This window comes from Panthera pardus, unplaced genomic scaffold, assembly GCF_024362965.1.
Source record: "Panthera pardus isolate Hobbes unplaced genomic scaffold, ASM2436296v1 HiC_scaffold_20, whole genome shotgun sequence".
NCBI classification, from domain to species: Eukaryota; Metazoa; Chordata; class Mammalia; order Carnivora; family Felidae; genus Panthera; species Panthera pardus.
In genome coordinates, this window is record NW_026526766.1 from 25,600,048 (window position 1) to 25,619,777 (window position 19,730).

The 19,730-nt window shown below is 41.8% G+C and overlaps 1 protein-coding gene across 5 annotated transcripts in view; it reads left to right on the top strand.

Moving 5' to 3' along the window:
• Nucleotides 1–19,730, top strand: part of NTRK2 (neurotrophic receptor tyrosine kinase 2) — a 335,800-nt gene that overhangs the window by 21,313 nt on the left and 294,757 nt on the right. For all 5 annotated transcript variants that reach the window (XM_053907837.1, XM_019423519.2, XM_019423521.2 and 2 more), the window contains exons 2-5: nucleotides 6,776–6,850; nucleotides 6,973–7,044; nucleotides 11,983–12,051; nucleotides 14,811–14,965. In XM_053907837.1, coding sequence (XP_053763812.1) covers nucleotides 6,776–6,850; nucleotides 6,973–7,044; nucleotides 11,983–12,051; nucleotides 14,811–14,965 — 371 coding nt within the window. The remainder of the gene's footprint in view (nucleotides 1–6,775; nucleotides 6,851–6,972; nucleotides 7,045–11,982; nucleotides 12,052–14,810; nucleotides 14,966–19,730) is intronic.

Consider the following 19,730-nt stretch of genomic DNA (forward strand, 5'->3'; position numbering starts at 1 on the left):
GGAAATTTCACTTTTGAGCAATACTGCTGTTAAGCTAATGCACATGAAGGCAAGACGTGTTAAAAGCACTCTTTGTTACTTTGGAAGATTACCTGTAGAAATTATTTGATAGGCTGTTCAAGCCAACGTGAAATCTTTTAAAAGATGGGATGAGTACCTTTTCTAGGAACCTGTAATTCAGAAATGTTTCTGTGAATTTTCCCTAAAGTTATCTCTCCTCTCTTCTATTTCAAAAAACCTCCCATAAGCTTCTTGTTAAGCCTTAGGAGAGGAAATTCTTTACCCTCCAGAAAATGTCTCAGTGAAGGTCCTGGATGTCAAGTTGAGACTGGAGCAGCTTTGGTGGCAATACAGAGTAAAATGGCAAACAGCACGGACTTCGCTTATGTTCACGTTCTTTATCTTTTGACTTTCTGGTCATTCTTCAAGCCCTGAACTCCACTGAAGCCTCTGCTGACCTGCCCAATCACATCTTGTAGCTCCTTCCACTGTGCCCTCTCAGTATGGGTGCCTGTGCTTCTGTGTGGACCCTTCTTTCCCCTGCTCTCCAAATACAGTGGCAGCGGGCACTGTCCCCCAGGGAGCATCTCCTCCTTCAGGGTTAAGGACCCTCCTTCAGGGTCAAGGACCATTGGATCTGAAGATTCTTGGAGGTCATTTCTAGTCTTAACATTCTTGAGCCTCAGGGGGTCAGTGGCAAATAAATGCTCATCTTCTGAGGGAAATTGGTTTTTGTCACTAAAAAAATTAGTTGGTTTGAATATGTTGTATGTTTGCAATCTAAATTTGCTTGTGGGTCGGACAATTTTTGCTTTCCAAATTGACTCTCTGCCCTCTTCTGTTGTTGTCTTTACTTTGTTTATTTTCTACACGGTCATTGCCTGTTATCACACATGTATCTGTGTCTGGTCTTTCCAATGGGATAATAACTCCAAGCGGAGGACCCGGGGATATGTTTGATTGCTTTAAGCCTGTGACATCCCGGAGCATCAGCTCTGTGCTAGGAAGTGGACAGGAAGTGACACGAAAAAGACCCTTCCCTCCGAGGAGTTTAACAGCCAGTGGGGGAGTCAGATAGGCTAAGAGAAAAATGCATGTGTGGGTGCAAAGAGAACCTTCATTCTAATTCTTAATTACAAAGTTAAGAAATACAATAAATGCTTAAAAAAAAAAAGAAAGAAAAGAAAAAGAAATACTTGCCAACTGTTTGAATAAAAATGTTCTGATTGAGAAGAAAAAACCCTTTTGGTGTTGCCCAGGAATCAAGCAGTATTCCAGATAATGGAAGGTCCCAGAATCTATTTGGGTGAATTCATTGAGAAGCCCCTTGAATATGTGATTCAGCTTTTAGGGCAATAGATAGTGATTCTGGGATGTAGCAAAAGTGAAGAGCAACAATTAAAACAACCTTCGTAATATGAAGTAGATGTACATTAATATGTACATAATATGTAGATGCAAGAAAGAAGGAAGGCATATTTGGGCAAAACAGGAGGGTTGAAGGCCAACGGTGGTTTCTAGACAGATCGCTGATGGAGGGGTGGGCCACAGGGGCTGGGAGGCCGAGTTGGTAAATGGAGAAATTCTTAAGGAGTACTGAATTTAAGAAATCCAAACCCATCAAGTCCCTTTGTTACCATCCAAAGGCTGGGGACTTGCCTAAATAAAAGAGAATGAAGGCAGGGTCTGAAGGTTAGGGCCACAGAAGCTTAGTTTTCCACGAAGAAACAAAGCTCTGCTAAACTCACAAGAGATTCCATAGATGCTGGGACATGGGCTCAGGGGCGAGGTCTTATGCCTTAAAACCCCTGGGGCCTAACCTTTCCAGAACAGAAGTCAGAGGAGGTCAGAGATCAGAGGAGTTAGCAGTTTTTCGGGAGAGAAAGCTCCTGAGAAAGGCTTGTGCCAAAATGGGGGGCCTGCTTCACTGCTTCATGGGGAACGGAATCCTTCATGGAGATGTGCTTTATTAAGCAAAGTTGGACTCCGTCAAGGGCCCCTAGAGTTTCACGGCACTTTGACTGGAGAGATGGGAAAGCCTGGCCTGTAGGCATATCCTCTGGTTGTGTGCTCTGGCCGGCGCTTTCTCTCTCCTTCCTAACCCTGGGTTGGTCTGAGCAGCTGCTGCTTTTCTGACGGGTCCAGTGAGTTGGGAGAACTCAAAAGGCCTGGTGTGGCCAGTATCCTATGGGAGGCACATGGAGATCACCAGTAGGGGGCAGCCCAATGTCCTCCTTAATCTGCTGGCTGCTGTCCAGGGCTCTGGGGCAGGGAACAGAAGGCTTTCAGGCTGCTGGCCTTTTCCGTGGTCCAGGGAACCAGGAACTTGAGCCCGGGTGTATTTGACCACCTGATAACCCCGAAGTCCCCAGGTCCAGCTTCCCTGTAGTCACTTCACTTGTATGGCTTTCTCTGTCTGTTTTTCCTTTCCTTCCTTCCTCCCTCCCTTCCTTCTTTCTGTTTTCTTCATCAATATATATAGAAATATATTTCAAAAATGTATAATGACATAAAAATACTTTGTAACAGATATCCTTGACTGTGAGCATTAGGTGGTGTTGTTTTCTGTGTATTTTTTAAAGTTTACATAAATTGTTATATATTATATGCACATATCCGTGTGCAATTTTGCTAATTTTGCCTTCTCACTTAGTGTGAATATCTCTTTCTACTCACGAAGATCTGGTCCAATCCAACTTTAAACCTTATTTTTTTGTTTGTTTCTTTTTAAAAAATTTTAAAAAGTTTTGGGGTGTCTGGGTGGCTCGGTAGTGAAGCATCTGGCACTTGATTTTGGCTCAGGTAACGATCTCCGGTTCCATGAGTTTGGGCCCTGAATTGGGCTCTGTGCTGACAGTGCAGAGCCTGCTTGGGATTCTTTCTCTCTCCCTCCTTCTCTGCCCTTCCCCTGCTTGTGCACATACACACTCTCTCAAAATAAATAAATAAATAAACTTAAATTAAAAAAAAATTAATTCCAGTGTAGTTAACATACCGTGTAATATTAATTTCGGGTGTACAATATAGTGATTCAAAACTTCATACATCACCCGGTGCACATCGCAGCAAGTGCACTCCTTAATCCCCATCACCTGTTTTCCCCATGCCCCACCCACTTCCCCTCTGGTTGTTTTCTGTTTCTTAATTGATGGACACTTGGCTTGTTTCTGATTTTGAGTTCTGACTGTATTACAGCAAATATTCTTGCAGATGTCTCTGTGTGTGGCTGTGTGCAAATTTCTTCCAGGTATATACCTGGAAATAGGATTACTGGGTTGTAAAGTGGGCTGATGTATCATCTTCCAGAATAAATTGCTCTTCAGGGCGGTTGTACCAATTCACACTCCCTCCGACAGTGTAAGAAAAATCCCCCACATCCTTAGAAATGCTTTATGTCGTCACCCTTGAAACACGTCCATTTAGTGGGAGAGGAGTGCTATGTCCTTGTTTTGATTTGAGTTCCTTGTGGGGTGAGCAGTTTGTCATCTGTTTCTTGGCCACTGAGGCTTCCCCTCTGTGAATTGTCTGATACTACCTGGGCTGGTTCCCATTCTAACCCTGAGATTCCTCACGGGGAGGAAGCTGAGGAGAGTTTCTTGAGGGCTAGAGTCGATGAGCAGTGTATAGCCAGCAGCTGTGGTGCGGGCATTTCGGCAGATGATGTCTTACAAAGGGTAGCTGTTGGCATCTGGTGGGCACTTAACCACCTTTTAATACAGCTCATCTGTTGGTTTTTCCATTCTGACCGGGAGAAATATTCCAGATTTATCCAAGGCATTCCTGCCTCCTACAGTGGAAGAGTATTCTCTAATGTTCTCTAATGACCATTTTTTTTTTTTTAATAATTTCACATGGTACTTTTGATGATTTTCCGCAAAATCTCCTGTCTGGTCTTAGATCTAAGAACAGTTATGCTTTGCTTAATGTCTGGCATATTTTTATCTCACAAACACTGAATTTACCACTGATGAAATTTATTTCCTTTTCTTTCTTTTCTTGAGTGTCAGTGACTGGAAAGCTTAGACTCACTTTTCTAACAAGCCCTTTTCTAACAAGCATATGCATTTTGAACCTAATCCCTACCTCTGTTGATATCTCCGCCCTTGGGTTTTTTTTTTTCCTTCTATGCCTTCCATTCTAATTTATACTAGCCCGTTGTATTTTACTGAATACAACCAGGGAGTTTATCCATTAAAAATCTGATGAAAAATGAAATTGAAAACCACAAAGGCCATCAATAACTTAAAGAAAAGTTAAAGATAAATGCTTTGTGCCACAGATGTTGACTAAATACCTATTGCATGTTAGGCCCCTGTCATCAGCATGAAGGATACAGTGATGGTGATCCCTCCAAGGGATGAAAAACTCGTAGATGATTTCAGAACAGTGACAGCACCATGCTAGCTCAGCTGTAAGACAGGAATAAGGTTCTCTGGAAGTCCTGGCTGTGACTGCAAAGGAAACCTGGCCCATGTTATCTGCCCTTTTTGCTGCCAGTTGCATGAAGGAAGCATTAATATTTAGGGGTCTCTGGAATAAAGTTCTTGCTGGGAGATAATTTAGAAGAAGGGGGGGTCACTGTGGTCTCTATTGAAAATGTTAGTTGAATAACTTAAATAATCAAAATTGTGATGATTTTGAAACATTTCATAAAAAATCTTGATGTTGAAAATTCTTTGAGCGTTAGGTTGGAGTCTGAGAAGTGTTTCCTCCTAGTGTAGTAGAACAAGAAAAGGGAATGAATCTTTCCTGCACACCTATTAAGTGCCAGGCCCTGGATATCAGGGAAAGCCAAGATCCTTGAGCAGAATATGGCTTTCTATCTTGGAGGTTGCTTTTTTATGAAACAGGGGACAATGTTAATGTGGGTCCTTTGAAAATTATTTTTCTTTGGTCCTTTTCTGTTCTCTCAGAGCATTTCCTTATTTTACTTTATTTCTGAAATTTATTTTCCAAAAATGGGCACCCCAACTCTTACCATATATCTTGATGTCCACTTTTCATTCTTTGGACTGTGTAGAAGCAACTGATAGATGCTGTATCTTCTCCTGCATCGGTTACTATGTTTTTCATTTTACCTCGTGTTAGTAAGAGCAGGGCTGCATATTTGTTTTCAGTGTCTTAATTGGAATATGTGACATGTCTTAACTTTTTTTGAAAAAGAAAGGGGGAAGATCTATCCTGATACCGCTTCCTATAGTGCCTTTGGAACTCCAGCTCCAAATAGTGTTGCCCATCTATCCTTCTGTCCATCCATCCATATATCCATTCACCCATCTATCTACCCTTGACCCTTTGAACACCTACCATGTGCAAGGTACTTTGTTATATGCTGTGGTGCATATTAAGAATTATAGAACAGGATCCAGCTGTCTTCAAAAAGGTTGTGACCTAAGAAAATATTCAGATAATTGTAGCACAAGGAAATTCTATGGTAGAGCAAGGAAATTCTATGGTGGTAGTTTTAATAGCTTTGTGTTTGTATTATAAGGGATTTTATTGGTTGCAAGTGACAGAAATTGAGATCAAACTAATGTTAGTGACATCTAACTTCACAGATGTCTGGATCCAAGGCTCACGTGGCATTTTTCAGGCTCCTCTCTCTTATTATATCTCAGAGCTCTTTTTTAAAAAAATGTTTATTTATTTATTTTGAGGGAGAGTACAAGCGAGTGAGTCAGGGAGGGGCAGAGAGAGAGAGGGGGAGAGAGAGAGAGAGTCCCAAGAGGCTCCACGCTCAGCATGGAGCCCGATGCAAGGGCTTGATCTCATCATGATCCTGAGATCATGACCTGAGCCGAAATCAAGACTTGGTTGCTTAACCTACTGAGCCACCCAGATGCCCCTCATAGCTCTTTTGTCCTTCTGTATGCTGACTTCATTGTTAGACAGTCTCTTTCCTTGTGGCAGAAAAATTTCTCATGGAGGCCCTGGGCCAGTATAATCTTTCAACTATGATCCCAGAGAAAGAGTCTCTCTCTGTCCCAGCATTCATTTTTCAGTTCTAAGGAAAATTCTCATTGGTCTGCTTGAGGTCACACGCACATGTCGAAGCAATCATCATGGCCAAGGGGATAGAATTCTCTGTCCTGCCAGTCACCAGTTCACTCTTGCATTTGAGGGTCTGGCGGGTGAGGAAGGGGAGGGTTCCTACAGAGAGTGCCCTAGGGCCATGTGGTGGGGCTTTATGAAATGTGGTTCCCAGAAGGAGAAATTGGTATTGCTACTGACAGATAGACAAAGGGGATCCTAGGCCAGGAAAAGAGAGAGTGGGGAGAAAGGAAGGGAGCAGAGGAGGAAGGAGAACGGGGAGGAGAATCTGCTTCAGTGTTTTAGGAAGTAAAAAGGAGTGACTGGTTCTCTTGGCATGTGGGGAAAGATGTGATTTGTCTTGCGTGTGATGATGCCAGCATCCCTGTGGCTGTCACCATAAGGACGAAACACTTTTCAGAGGCAGCAGATACATGTCCAAATTATTTTCATCTCTCGACACAGGGGGTACCTTGAAAGGGGAGGCAGATTGGACTTGTGAGTTCAAAGAGTGATACAAGATTAAGAAAAAAATGAAACTTGGTGAATCTGTCATTGACCTTGAAACCTGATCAATCATGGTTTCTTAGCCACAGTTTTTCTCCCTTTGTTGTATTTTAAGAAAAAGGGTGGGGCTGCGGTGGGTGGAGAGGGGTCGCCACCTTGGTGAGGCGGGATGAGGTTACCCATTCTTTCGTGTACTGTCTTCTGGGTGACTGGTTTTCACTCTCTGCTCTTTTTGCAGTTACATTGCCAATCAGAAAAGGTTGGAAATCATCAACGAAGATGATGTTGAAGCTTACGCAGGACTGAAAAATCTGTGAGTACTCAGGACTTGCATACCTTATGCTTGCATACCTATACCTTTTCTTATGCTGTGTTACAGTCAGGTGCGCCTTCACCCATTCGTTCTAACGTACGTGTAACTGTGTGTTTTCTTAGGACAATTGTGGATTCTGGATTAAAATTTGTGGCTCATAAAGCGTTTCTGAAAAACAGCAACTTACAGCACATGTAAGTAAAGGTTGATGCTTTTGCTTCCCAGGACCCAATGTATTCAATATTTTTCCCCTCTGTTTTCTTCTTTTGCAACTATAAACTTCCTTTCTTAAAAGTTAGTATAGGTGTGACAGTAGCTTAGAAATGTTAGCTTTGATTTTTGAATAGCTTTAGAAGGGTACTTAGAACAGCCTGTGTATTCCCTTTCATGGATTTCTGGGCCATTTCCATCTTAGATGGAGCAGTAGGCCAACAGCAGAGTCTGATGTGAAAACTATGTCCTGGTACAGGGTCCTTGATTCTTTTCCTGGGAATCATTACGTGTTCCCTGGAAGACATCAAACTAATGGAATTGAAAGAAACTGACGGCCTCGGCCTTTTTAGGGAACTAAAAATTGCCAGTGCCCCCACTCCCACCCCCACCCCCCGGAGATCCTCTTTTGAAAGTTCATTTTCTCAAAGCTATCTGTTGTGATTGGTAAAAGCGGAGAAAAATCAATCATGGGACATGCCAAAGGTTCAGATAATTGCAAAACAGCACGTGCCTCACTGAAGTCACGTTGATGCTTTGTCAACCGAGGTCAGACGGAAATAGGGACAATGGAAGCTCTCAGGTTGTCCGCTGCTAAGTCCTGTTAGAGGGTGGCATGCGGTCCATAAGGGATGGCCTTCCTGAGAAGTTTCTTCACTATTTTTCTTTTTTTTAAGTTTATTTATTTATTTTGAGAAAGAGAGAGAGAGAGCGAGAGTGAATGAGCGGAGAAGGGGTGGGGGGGGCGGGGGAGAGAGAGAATCCCAAGCAGGGACATGGGGCTCGATCTCACAAACCACGAGATCATGATCTGAGCCGAAGTAAGAGCCAGACGCTTAACTGACTAAGCCACGCAGGCGCCTGGAGAGGTTTCTTCATTCAGCAGAGGATTACCTCCCCCTCAGCTCAGGTTGGTGTTCCCTGTGCCCCGAGTGTTAAGGGGTGTGTCTGCTGGAGGAATTCGTTGGCCGGCATTCTTTGGTCTTTTTGTGCTTTGCAAATTCTCTGCGACCGTGCTTTTGTGTCTCATCATCTACAGCTTACCTATGGAACTCTCTCCCATGATATCGCGCTTGGTTTTTCTGACAGTCGGTAGGGAAGATCTCTTTGGTTCCTGTTCATGGACATAAAATCACACTGAGGAAGTTCTAGGATTTTCTCCAGCCCACAGGATGGAAAGTGACAGAATTGTGACTCCAGGGCTCACCCTGACCGTGCTCCTACAACAAGAGCACAGGAAATAAAATTTCTACCATCCGTGTAATTAGAGAATCAGCCTTATTAGGATATTTTTCCTTTTTCTTTCCTTGAAGAGAACAGTTCCCCAACTGATTTCCATACCAGTTACAAAAGAAATCATTCTTTAGCAGCAGATTGCCTGGACACTCCCCGGAGATTTGTGGGTTTTATGAAAAACATGAATTTCGTAAAGCCAGTATCATGACGTCATATTTTATAGGTGGCGTTAATGATGAAGTCGATTTGAAAATAAAGTCTGTAGAACTAAGATATACAACATTCAGCAAAAATGTGGTACAACTCCAAGGAACTTGATTAACACATTTCACTTAAATGCCTTTTTGGCATCATCTCTGTGGTTGGGTTGCCTGCACAAATCTGATGTCTGCATGGGTCTTGAGAGCAAAAACGAGAGAACTTGGACAGAAACAAAAGTCACAATGCTCTAAAGCCATCACTTAAATGTAATTAATGACTTCAGGGGCTTAAGTTCTGGTATTTACAGCTGACACTACACCTGGATTACTCTCTCAGCCACATTTTATTTTCACCCCGTCACTTCCCCTATCGATGTGATTTGGGCATTGGGCTACGGTTAATTGTGGTTTCAGTAATAAACTTATTTATCGATGAGGGGATTTAATCGCAAGAGGGCTTACTCTACCTCTCCTACTTTCTCTGCTTGCCTGTTGCATGCCATTTTTACGAAAACCAAAGCCACTTGATGTATGTTTTCAGGGTGATTATACGGTAGAATAATTTGAATGGCATTCTATGTGCTGCAGACCGCTTCTCTAAAACCAGCTATCTGTCCCTGTTTCCCAAAGACGTGTCCTTTGAGAGCAGAAAACCACAGAGATGGACATATCTTATATAGTATCTTTAAAAGGCAGTAGCCAGGAAGCCAAGTCACTGGTGAAGCTGCAAAAACTCCCTTGCCATTTGTCGGCACGGTCAGGTATTAAGAGAGAATGAAGTTAGACAACATTCAGACATTCGGTGATGCCGGGAAGCTTCGTATACAGTGTTCATGGATGAGAGAGGCTCCTCCTCACCCAAATATTAAATTCACTGGTTGGCTTTGAGAATGGCAGGGAGGGAGGAGGAAGCAAATGAGGTGTCTGCCTTTGCAGACCTTAGTCCCAACCTGTCCTTATGACTTAGAACTCAGGCACTGCCTTGTTTTATCTGATTTTCTGCGATTTCTCTGAATATCACCTTGGGTACCAGGGAGCTGAGAACGAAACGCTTTTCTCTTTACTCCAGGGATATACCGATTATCTCTGAGTCTCCCCAACAACATAAAAATGTGCACAAGAGCAATCTATTTGACTTTGGGTTTTAGGGGGGTTCAGATTGGATTCTGTCTCACCACCCCTCCCTCTGCCCTGGGCATATGCAGCATCATGTGGTGACTGTCTGCAGCCTCTATGACCGGTCACTGAGTTTATTTCTTGGTGCCTTTAATTCCTCCCCGGCCTCTGAGAACCCAGGGGTTGTGAGAAAAGACAGCCTGTGTATTTTCCAGGGACTTTGCCGAGGTGCTAATTAGCTCCTTCGCCATGTTCTGTCATCAAACAGTAAGAGGATTGTTGATTTTTTTCCCTCCCCTCCTCCTCTTTTTTGGCTTTTGCCTCAATAATAAGTATGGTTCATAAAACTCATCTTGTTCTTTGGCGTATGACCCCACTATGGGCTGTGCTGCTGGCAGCCCGACAGGGCCAGCTGCTCCCGGTGCTGTCTTTGTAGCTGACCGAGACCTTGACCATAGTGTCCTCTTTCTCTGCTCCCCCCTTTCCTGGTTCTTCTTTTTTTTTTTTTTTTAATTTTGTTAATGTTTATTTATTTTTGAGACAGAGAGAGACAGAGCATGAACGGGGGAGGGTCAGAGAGAGAGGGAGACACAGAATCTGAAACAGGCTCCAGGCTCTGAGCTGTCAGCACAGAGCCCGATGCGGGGCTTGAACTCAACGGACCGCAAGATCATGACCTGAGCCGAAGTCGGATGCTTAACTGACTGAGCCACCCAGGCGCCCCTCTCCTGGTTCTTCTTGGGAAGAAGAGTCATGGATGTGTTTGTTTGCTTGCTTGTTTTTTGTTTGCTTTTGTTCTTGCTGTTTTGTTTGTTTTTCCTTCAGAGGGTAGGGATTTCTGAAGATGGAAACGTTTGTGTCTCAAAGACTGAAGAGAACACAGACAGACTGACTTCTCAGTGTATGATACTCCAGGGAAACTCATTCTTAATTCACGTTCCAAAAGAAAAGAGAAAAAGATGTATGTGGGCACATTTTACAACTTCCCGGTGAATTATTTTTTTCATGTGGGTGAGCACTTTACACGCAGTATAAAGACAGAAGAAGTAAGCATAGGAAGAAGAGGGAACCCTGTGTAGGTAGGGGTTTGGATGAGTGGAAATCTCAATATAGAACAAAGTCGGGAGAGGACACACGCATTCTTGAAACAGGAGACCCTGAAGCGGTGTTTTCTGTATTCCTTCAATTGACCAGAGTTGGCTCATACATTAGCTCCTGGGTTAGAACCCCTCTGTGAAGGTGGCTGGTCAGACATAGCAGGATGTGTGGTCAACTGATGATTTTGTTGGGCTGACACAATAGTCTAGCCTCAGGTAAAGGGTCGGGACAACTGTCACCTTCAGGTCCCTTGTTCTTACCTCTCAGCCCAGCGATTCCTTTCCTGAGCAGGAAACAGATACTGAAAGTCTCGTTGTAATTTGTTGGGGGCTTGGCTGTTTTTGCAAAAGTTGATGTTTATTTTACATTCCTGTTAGTTATTAGGCACATGTCTGGAGACCCAAGCATTAGACACTTCTTAAATAAATTCAACCAGTAAACAAATCCACAGAGCGAGTCAGTTGCTGGGATTATGGCTCTGAATTTCCCAACTCAGGGCCTCATGGCACTGATCGCTGGAAACGGAAACTCCTGCCATTGAGTGAAATTACATATTTGGAATACGTCAGTAAATTCATTAGTATTTATGACTTGGTTTCATGGACTTTTCATTGTCTGGTTGGTCCAAATCTTAAAATGATGTGTCGCTAGAATAGTGTCAGATGAAATCTAACATATTCCTTGTTATGTGATTTTTTTTGTTACTGTCCTTATCTTGGAATTATCAGGTTTTTTAGAAATCACGTATAAACAATCAGCAGAGTTAATCAATCGATCAGAGTTTATCAGTGTGTATTCTTTCCTATAAGGATGTGTTAGATTCAGTTAAATATTTATGTGTCTTGTAATTTCAAAATACTCATGATGCTGTTTAATTTTAAAGTATCTTTTCCCCTAGTGAGTTTCATGGTTTTAAATCAAATTAAGTTTATTCCTCCTATTAATTGTTTAAGAGGTCAGAGATCTCTAGGAAGTGTATAACTTGGCTCTGAATCAGCATATGAAAAATAAACTTTTTGTTAAGAAAGAGATTAAAAAGACACATTGGAAAGTATTCCCATCCTTCTCCTCCCCTTATGAACAAGAATTATAGGAGAGGCAGGAAAATTTAAATTGTCATTCCAGATGGAAGAAAGAGATTATAGTTGAACCATGGTCAAATGAACCATGGTTAAATGAAATTATATCTTGAAAAACAGTTTTCTACTTGCATATTTTATTCTTGAGAGGTAACGTTTCAAATTCACATTTAATGTTTTTGGTTTCTTTCAGCAATTTTACCCGAAATAAACTGACCAGCTTGTCTAGGAAACATTTTCGTCACCTTGATTTGTCTGAACTGTAAGTAATGATTATTGTGTGTCATTCGGTAACAGTTTCAGGGGAGAGAGTAATTAAGTATTTTTTTTTTTAATGAGTGATGCTGCGGATGCATTTTTATATCAAAATTCTTGAGAAAACGATTTCTCAGGTTTTGGCCACTTGTGTTTTTATTCCCTCATAAAAAACATGATTCAGTAACAAATTAACCCAGCAATCTCAATAGTAAGGTATCATTTATGATGAGTTTAAATGTTTTTACATAAAGATTTGTTTCCTAAAGGAGGGAAAACAGAAAAAGATGAGAGTGGGCGGGCGGGGGATGCTTTGTGTCATAATGGCGACATGTTTGGTCCTTGTTATGTCCAGGACCTAATGGAAAGCAAACCCATTCAAGGGGGAAATAGCCATGGGCACAACATTCTCCAGCTTTTATCCGCAACCACAGTGCCCGCTGGTGTTTAGTGAACGTTGGTGGAGAGGTCGTCCTTTGCCCTCCCTGCCCATCCTTGTGACATTGCCTTCTAGGTCTGCTACTGCACTCAGTATATACCCTTATTCTCTAATTTCCTTGGCTGTAAAATGATAGGAAAAAGATTGTAATGTGTTGATGTCTACTGGCCGGCATTTCCAGGTGTGATCAATTCTCGTGTTATCACCATGAAACACATATAAACTGTTGACATTCCTATGGGGAGGTTGCCTAGAACACCCCAAAGCAGAGGCTCTGTGTGTCAGAGGTGGGGTTGCCGGATGGACGAGGCCTTTGAATCCCAGGCAGTCGCTTTGGTTCAAACTGTATATATTGCCTGGGTTGTAGGATCCGCCCCTATTCACAAGGAAAACGTGCAGAGAGAAGATGCCATTAGTGCAGAGACAAATCAGTGGGTTATAAGGAGGGTTGCCTGGTGCCCCGTGTCAACGATGGGCAGTCATTGGAATACACTGAGTTTGCGGAGTTGAAGTGGTAAGCTTTCTCACATAGGAATAGGCACATACAATTTAAGGAAGATGTGAAATGGAATGAGATGCTCAGTGTGAACATTTTGAGCATCACTGCAGGAAATTTCCTCAATGGGTCAAAAATCAGAGCACTGATTTCAAATTCACACATTTCTGTTTTCTCCCTGCAGCATATTTAATCGGTTCTCGAAACACGTGTTAATTGTGGGCCTGGTTGCATATTGGACTGGGATGTAGGGAGAAGTTTCTGTGTTCCAGGATTCTGCTCTCTAGTGGGAGACATGGAAGCCTAAGCGAATGAGTGTAATGTGCTCTGACAGTCTCTGGAAGAGGGGTTTGCATGGGGACTGAAGAATTGAACCCCAGCTGTCTGCCAGCGTTGTGTGGTCATTGATCGTTGCGATAGTTACAACTGAAGATCCTTCACTTCTTTAGTGGATTTAGTTGTACCTTCTTTTTTTGAAAGATTCTTTAGTTTTTCACGTACTTCGAGCGCCAGGAAGCCTCTTGGATTAGTTGAAGTTTAAGCATTGTGGATGTCTTCCCATTGTAGTCTGTCTCCAGTAGCATCAAATCGTGTTGTGGTGATGGAAGGATACTTGGAGGCGATCAAGCGGACACAAATTAATTGAGTCTGCCATGACCACATTTTCCCCAAAGAAACTCCTGGAAGAGTCTCTAGGGATCCCGGAGATTCTTAGAACCCAACCAGAAAACCACAGGAGTAAATGATGTTGCAAAGCCTAGGTCCTGTCCTCAAGGAAATCTTAAGTATTGTGGCTAATGCCAGGCAGAGCCTATGTAACGATTGTAAATGGCCTCATTTAAAGGCTCATTACCATAAATGGAATTCATCTTAAATAGGCCACTGAGTATTATAAATAAACATTTAAAGATTTTTTTCTTGTGGTTTTTATTTTCCTCCTGACTACTTCCTCTGTTACCCTTCGTAGGCCACGGGAGTCCAGGCAGCTCGGCTGAGTGGTGGTTTTCTCTATGCAGACCGTCCCACAGCGGGCTGAGTGGCTCAGTCTGGAGCTCACTTGCCCTTGCTCTCAGAAACCCTGAACTTGGTGTGTGTGCGCATGCGTGAGTGTGCATGCGTGAATGTGTGTGCGTGTGTGTGTGTGTGTGTGTGTGTGTGTGTGTGTGTATGTGTAGGAGGTTTAAGAGTCCCTTCCAGGCTCTTGGTCACATTTACTCCAACTTCTTGGCATCCGTTCGGCTGACCTGTGGTTGCATCGTGCAGAAAGCTGGGGGCGCCACCCTCCCGACTCTAACATTTTAATCTTAGCTTTGTATTTACAGTCTCATTTTAAAGTAAGATGAAATTGCTGTGCTCCCCACTGTAGTTTGAGCTCATTAAATAATAACACTCGAATCTGTAGCCAGGTCAGAAATAAGTGTGTTAGCATTCCTGACAACTGTTAACTATTGGCATCTTGACTTAAGATCTCGCTTACTATATAATAGCTGTGATAAATTTGTTATGGCATCTTATTTTTCCCCATCCTATGAGACATCCATTCCTATCCTACATTATAGCTCTTTCTGTCCCTGTCTTGTTTCCCTATTACTCTGAAAGGTTTTGCGTTACTTTGCATCCTTTAGAGTCCACGGGGGTGTTTGCACCTAGCAGAAGACCAGTAAATATTAGCTAAATGAATGAATAAGTGTTGTGAAACTGCGCAGGTGGGTATGACTTCCAAAGATTGTGGGTCAGAAAGAATTCATAATGTTGTAGTGCTTCGTAAACACTAGGGTAGTTAAAACGAGAAAAGAAAAGCCTGATCTGGTTTCATTTTTGTTCTGTGTAGGATCCTGGTGGGCAATCCATTTACATGCTCCTGTGACATTATGTGGATCAAGACTCTTCAGGAGACTAAATCCAGCCCAGAAACTCAGGATTTGTACTGCCTAAATGAAAGCAGCAAGAATATTCCCCTGGCAAACCTGCAGATACCCAATTGTGGTAATTTACTTTCGAATCAATGAATTCTACTTGCTATTAATTATTCTAATTGCCTTGGTGTGGTAGAGAGTCTGGGAGGATTATCACTACCCAGATTTTATATAGTATGCTGTTGAGGTCTCTGGTGAGCTGGGCAACATTTGTATGCAGTGTGGAGAAATCAGCTGGGAACAACTTTGCTGAATATTCTTTGCAAGTAGAATATTAATTCGGAGTGGATGGCTTTAAAGTGCATGGAGAAAAAGTACACTGTTGATTCCTTTGTTTCTTTGTTCGTTTGTCTGTTCACGCATCCATCCATCCATCCATCCATCCATCCATCCATCCAAAAACTATCTGCTAAGAGTGTAATACTTGATTGGCTACGTATTTACTTACCCAGGCTGTGGAGAGGGAAAGATCTCGTGGTGATAAAGTGTCCTCCCAGTACAAGAAAATGCAGATCAATCCAGCACATTCCCTTACACTTGTCTTGCTGCCAGATGTCTGTGTCTCTTGATGGGGCACCACGAATCTGCCCTTATACCTGCTTTTCCCATGTTTGGGTTTCCATGCTCCTCCTTCATCTTGCCCCCACTCCTCCTCAGCATTTACAACTCCAGAATTTAAGGGGGCACCTTATGACAAAGTCCCATCTCTTTGTGAGTGCCAGTGTGTTTGCAAGGAAGGAAAACCCAAACGTTCTGGTTAGGATTTTCCTGCTAAGGACTTCTGTGATGTACCTCCTCGAATACTCACATATGCGTAGTCCAGCCAGTTAGTTAGCTCACAGTTATATTTGATCTTCTGGCCGAGTGGCTGGTGACAGAGCAGAAAGCCACGTAGCACCTGATTCCTGTCTGTCAGGAATCTGTATATGAACCACGAACATTCGATTCTTTGTTTTCAGAAGACCGTGCTGTTTGGGGTCAATTTTTCTTGAAGGAAAATATAGCTGTTGTTCATTTTTAAAGAGAATGTAATAAAAGGAAAGAGAAGTATTTGTTTCTTACCCTGAAGGGGCTTACAAGACAGCAGTTACTCTTCCCATAGATTCTTCTCTCCCAGAGCCCTTGGGCTTTATCATAGGGGAACCAGGCTTTGTTCTCTTGACAGCTTCCCTGAGCTTTCTTTGCTAGCCAACACTTAAACAAACCCAACTTTTAATATATATCTCCTCCCGATTGAGAAGAGGGCAGCTGTGCTCTGTTCTGGTATAAATTTGCACCGCTGAGAGAAGTCGCCTGGAGGGACAAGAAATTCAGTGTTGAGTCACCTGGCCTCTTGGCTGGCTCCCAAGTCCACATGGCTGTTGTGACCACATTGGTTCAGCAACCACTGAGAGGAAGAAAGAAAGCGCATCTAAGTCATGCTCTTAGTTCGCAAATGGCCTCTTAATAGACGTCTGCTTTGCCCTTGCCTGAAGCCAGTTCTTCGGGTTTTTTTTTTTAATAATTTTAATTTTTGGCCAACTTGTCTTGACAGCTTTTGGTAATGCGCTGAATCTATAGGGTTATTGATAGACTATTACGATTGGGGGAGGGTAAGGGTAAGAGGGAACTGGTCCTCATTTTTCCTGGTCAGTTTGTCAGTTTTCAGTAAGTTTTATTTGTTTCCTACAAATTAGTCAACTGTGTGTCTTAGGAGCTTTTGAATTCACTGTCATGATTTGGGAGGCATATGTTTGATGGCTCCATTAGGACCATTGCGTTCATGGTAACATTCACAATTAATTTCAGTGTCAACGATGCTAAAGCTACCTTGTAAAATCAGTTCTCTACCACTTTTGTATTCTTAAATTGGTTTGTTGTTTGTTAATTTTTCTTTCTGTCCAAACTTTTTTTTTTACTTATTAATAATTGCACAAATAAGGTCGATACATTTTGTTGTAAAAATAACCTGCATTACACATAAAGCTTGTGTTTTTCTTGTTTTCAGGTTAGTGGTTAGAGATCTGTAATACTCTTTTGAATCATTGCACAGTATTCATGGTGGCATATACCTCAATTACATTAAAATTTCCATATTGTTGGGCATTTAGCTTATTTCTCATTTTTCGTCACTCCAGAAATGTTTCAACGAGTATCTTTACTCTTTGCTCTTTGTACTGTGTACAGATGAAAAGGTTTTTCTGGGATCCAGAACAGGAAGCAGAAGTTTTGGCTTCTATGGTTTGCACATTAAAAAGCAGTTGTACCAAATTATAGCCACTCCAGCAAGGCATGCCTTGATATTAGCAAACTTTTTACTTTTTTGCTTGTCTAAAAACTGGTAGGTCATTGCTTTCTGGTTTGCATTTTCCTGATGACTATTGAGTTTCTTCTGTGTTTATGGGACATTGTGTCTATTCCTTGATGAATCATCTACTTACATCCTTTGCTTATTTTTCTACAGTGTTTTCCTTTTCTTCCATTGATAGTGTTTTTTATTTTATTTTTTCTTAATTTGTTTGAAAGCTATACCTTATGTTTTTGTTTTTTTGTAAATATATAATGCCCCAATATTTACCGCCCCTATCAAAACGTATTTTTTCTTGTAAGCATCTAGAGATAACACCCAACAAGACAGGAAAAGATACCTTTATTTCTCTTTACTTTCTCGTCCCATCTCTCAGATTGTTGTCAAATAGGATTTTATTTTTAGATTGTTACTTGACTTTTATGAAGATTTACTGTTTCTTTGCATGCCATTAAACTCTTGTACCCTACTACCTTTTGGAGCAGCTTTTCTTTTTGCTGGCGTGTAGCCTCTAATATTTCATTCAGAGAAATTAAAAAAAAAATCTTGAAGTCCTTGCCTGGTGGAAACTCAAGACTGTATATTTTCTTCTCAATGGAATCGGCTAAGTATAAAATTCTAGATTCAAACAAATTCCTTTTAGAACTTTGCAGATGTGGTACCATGTTCTCTTTGTATTCAATGTTGCAGGTAAGAAGCTTGAGGCCAGTCTTATGCTTACTTCTCGACAGGTCACCTATGCTTTTCTTTTCCTTCCAGAAGCTTTGAGGATTTTCTCCTTTTCCATGTTATTCTGAAATTTTCACCATCATGTAACTAGGTGTGTGTTTTTATTCTAAAAAAGATTTTGTAAAGTGCTGTTTGATACGCAGCATACTCTTTCAGTGTGAGGGTTTATGTCTGAAGTTCTGGAAGGATTTTCTAATTTATGTAGATGGACGTTTACACTTCCGGCTCCACCCTCCATACCTCTCAGCCTTCAGTAGTGTTTCCCATCTGTTTGTCCTTTTGCGTTACATGATGGGAAAATTGGTTTACTCATGCTTTGTCCTTCAGCTGTTTCTCCAGATACTGAGTTTCTCCCTTCCAACAATTAATTTTGAATTTCCACAGTCTCTAGTGATTGAGTTTTTCTATGACTGAAACACCCTTTTCCGTGTTGGGGTTCACTGTATCCCCAGGGTGTCACCAGTACCAAGCACTGCTGATTTTCTCTGGTGACCTTCCTGCGCTCATTGCTTCCATTTGGGAGTGGCTCCAACTCTTACTGGATGCTGTGTCCACAGTGAGAGTGTAGCGACAGGATATGTCGCATCTACTCAGTTTTCTTAACCAGTGGCCCCCGTGGCTCAGCTGAAGTGGGGCTCCACTCTGTCCTGCCATCTGCCCCTTGAGTCTTGGGTCAGCCTAGAGCTTCCCTATTGGCTTTTGCGAAGCAAATACTTACGTGTCCCTTTGAGGCTGTGTTGATTTTCTTTAACCCTACTTTCTCACTTTCTCTTGTTCAGGAGTTTTTCATCGTGTTCTGGTTTCTTATTCACTAACACTGGAATTTTATAAGTTATTTTTTTTTTAATTTTTTTTCAACGTTTATTTATTTTTGAGACAGAGAGAGACAGAGCATGAACAGGGGAGGGGCAGAGAGAGAGGGAGACACAGAATCTGAAACAGGCTCCAGGCTCTGAGCCGTCAGCACAGAGCTCGACGCGGGGCTTGAACCCACGGACTGTGAGATCATGACCTGAGCCGAAGTCGGACGCTTAACCGACCAAGCCACCCAGGCGCCCCATGGAATTTTAAAAAGTTTTGCAAAATATCTAGAGATTTGAGATCAGAATGGGAAGCTCCGGTTGGGGGCTTAGTCATATGTTGCTTTTCTTCATCATGGTTTCCTAGTTTGGGCTCTTTAAAGAGAAGTTAGATTGAGCAGTAGATTGACACTAGGCTGTTGGATTTAAATTGTTTCTGAAAGTCCATACTACAGGAATCAGAAAATAAGCTACTATCTTTAAGTTATATAGATGTCTTATTTAAAGCTTGGATTTGTGGTCGGTTGGCTTTTCTTTCAGGTCTTGCCCTTTGCAGACTTTTAAAATATATCTATTGTGTTTAATTACATCACAGTTTCATAGAGTTCAGCTTCACTTTTTTTTGTATGAAACTGTTAACTAAGTCCAAGAGTAATTCATAAGAGTATTGTATGGTCTTGTGTGTTTGTTTCATCATTCTAAACCAATGATTCCCAATAACTATGACTATTCCATTAATTTGCAACTGGTAACATTTTAATTTCAATAAGAAAGACCTACCGAGATTTTATTCATTCATAAGGTGGGCTTTCTTTAAAAACTTTCCCTTTTACTATTTCACCATCTAAGTATTGTATTAACAAACGCTCTACATTTTTAAAGCAAAAAATACACCCTCTGTGGTGTCTAATGTATCCATTGAACATAATAGGCATTTGATAAATGTTTGCTGAATTCATCAATTAATAAATGCATGAGCCACACATGTTCTATTAATGATCGGCCTGGACCAAATTTTT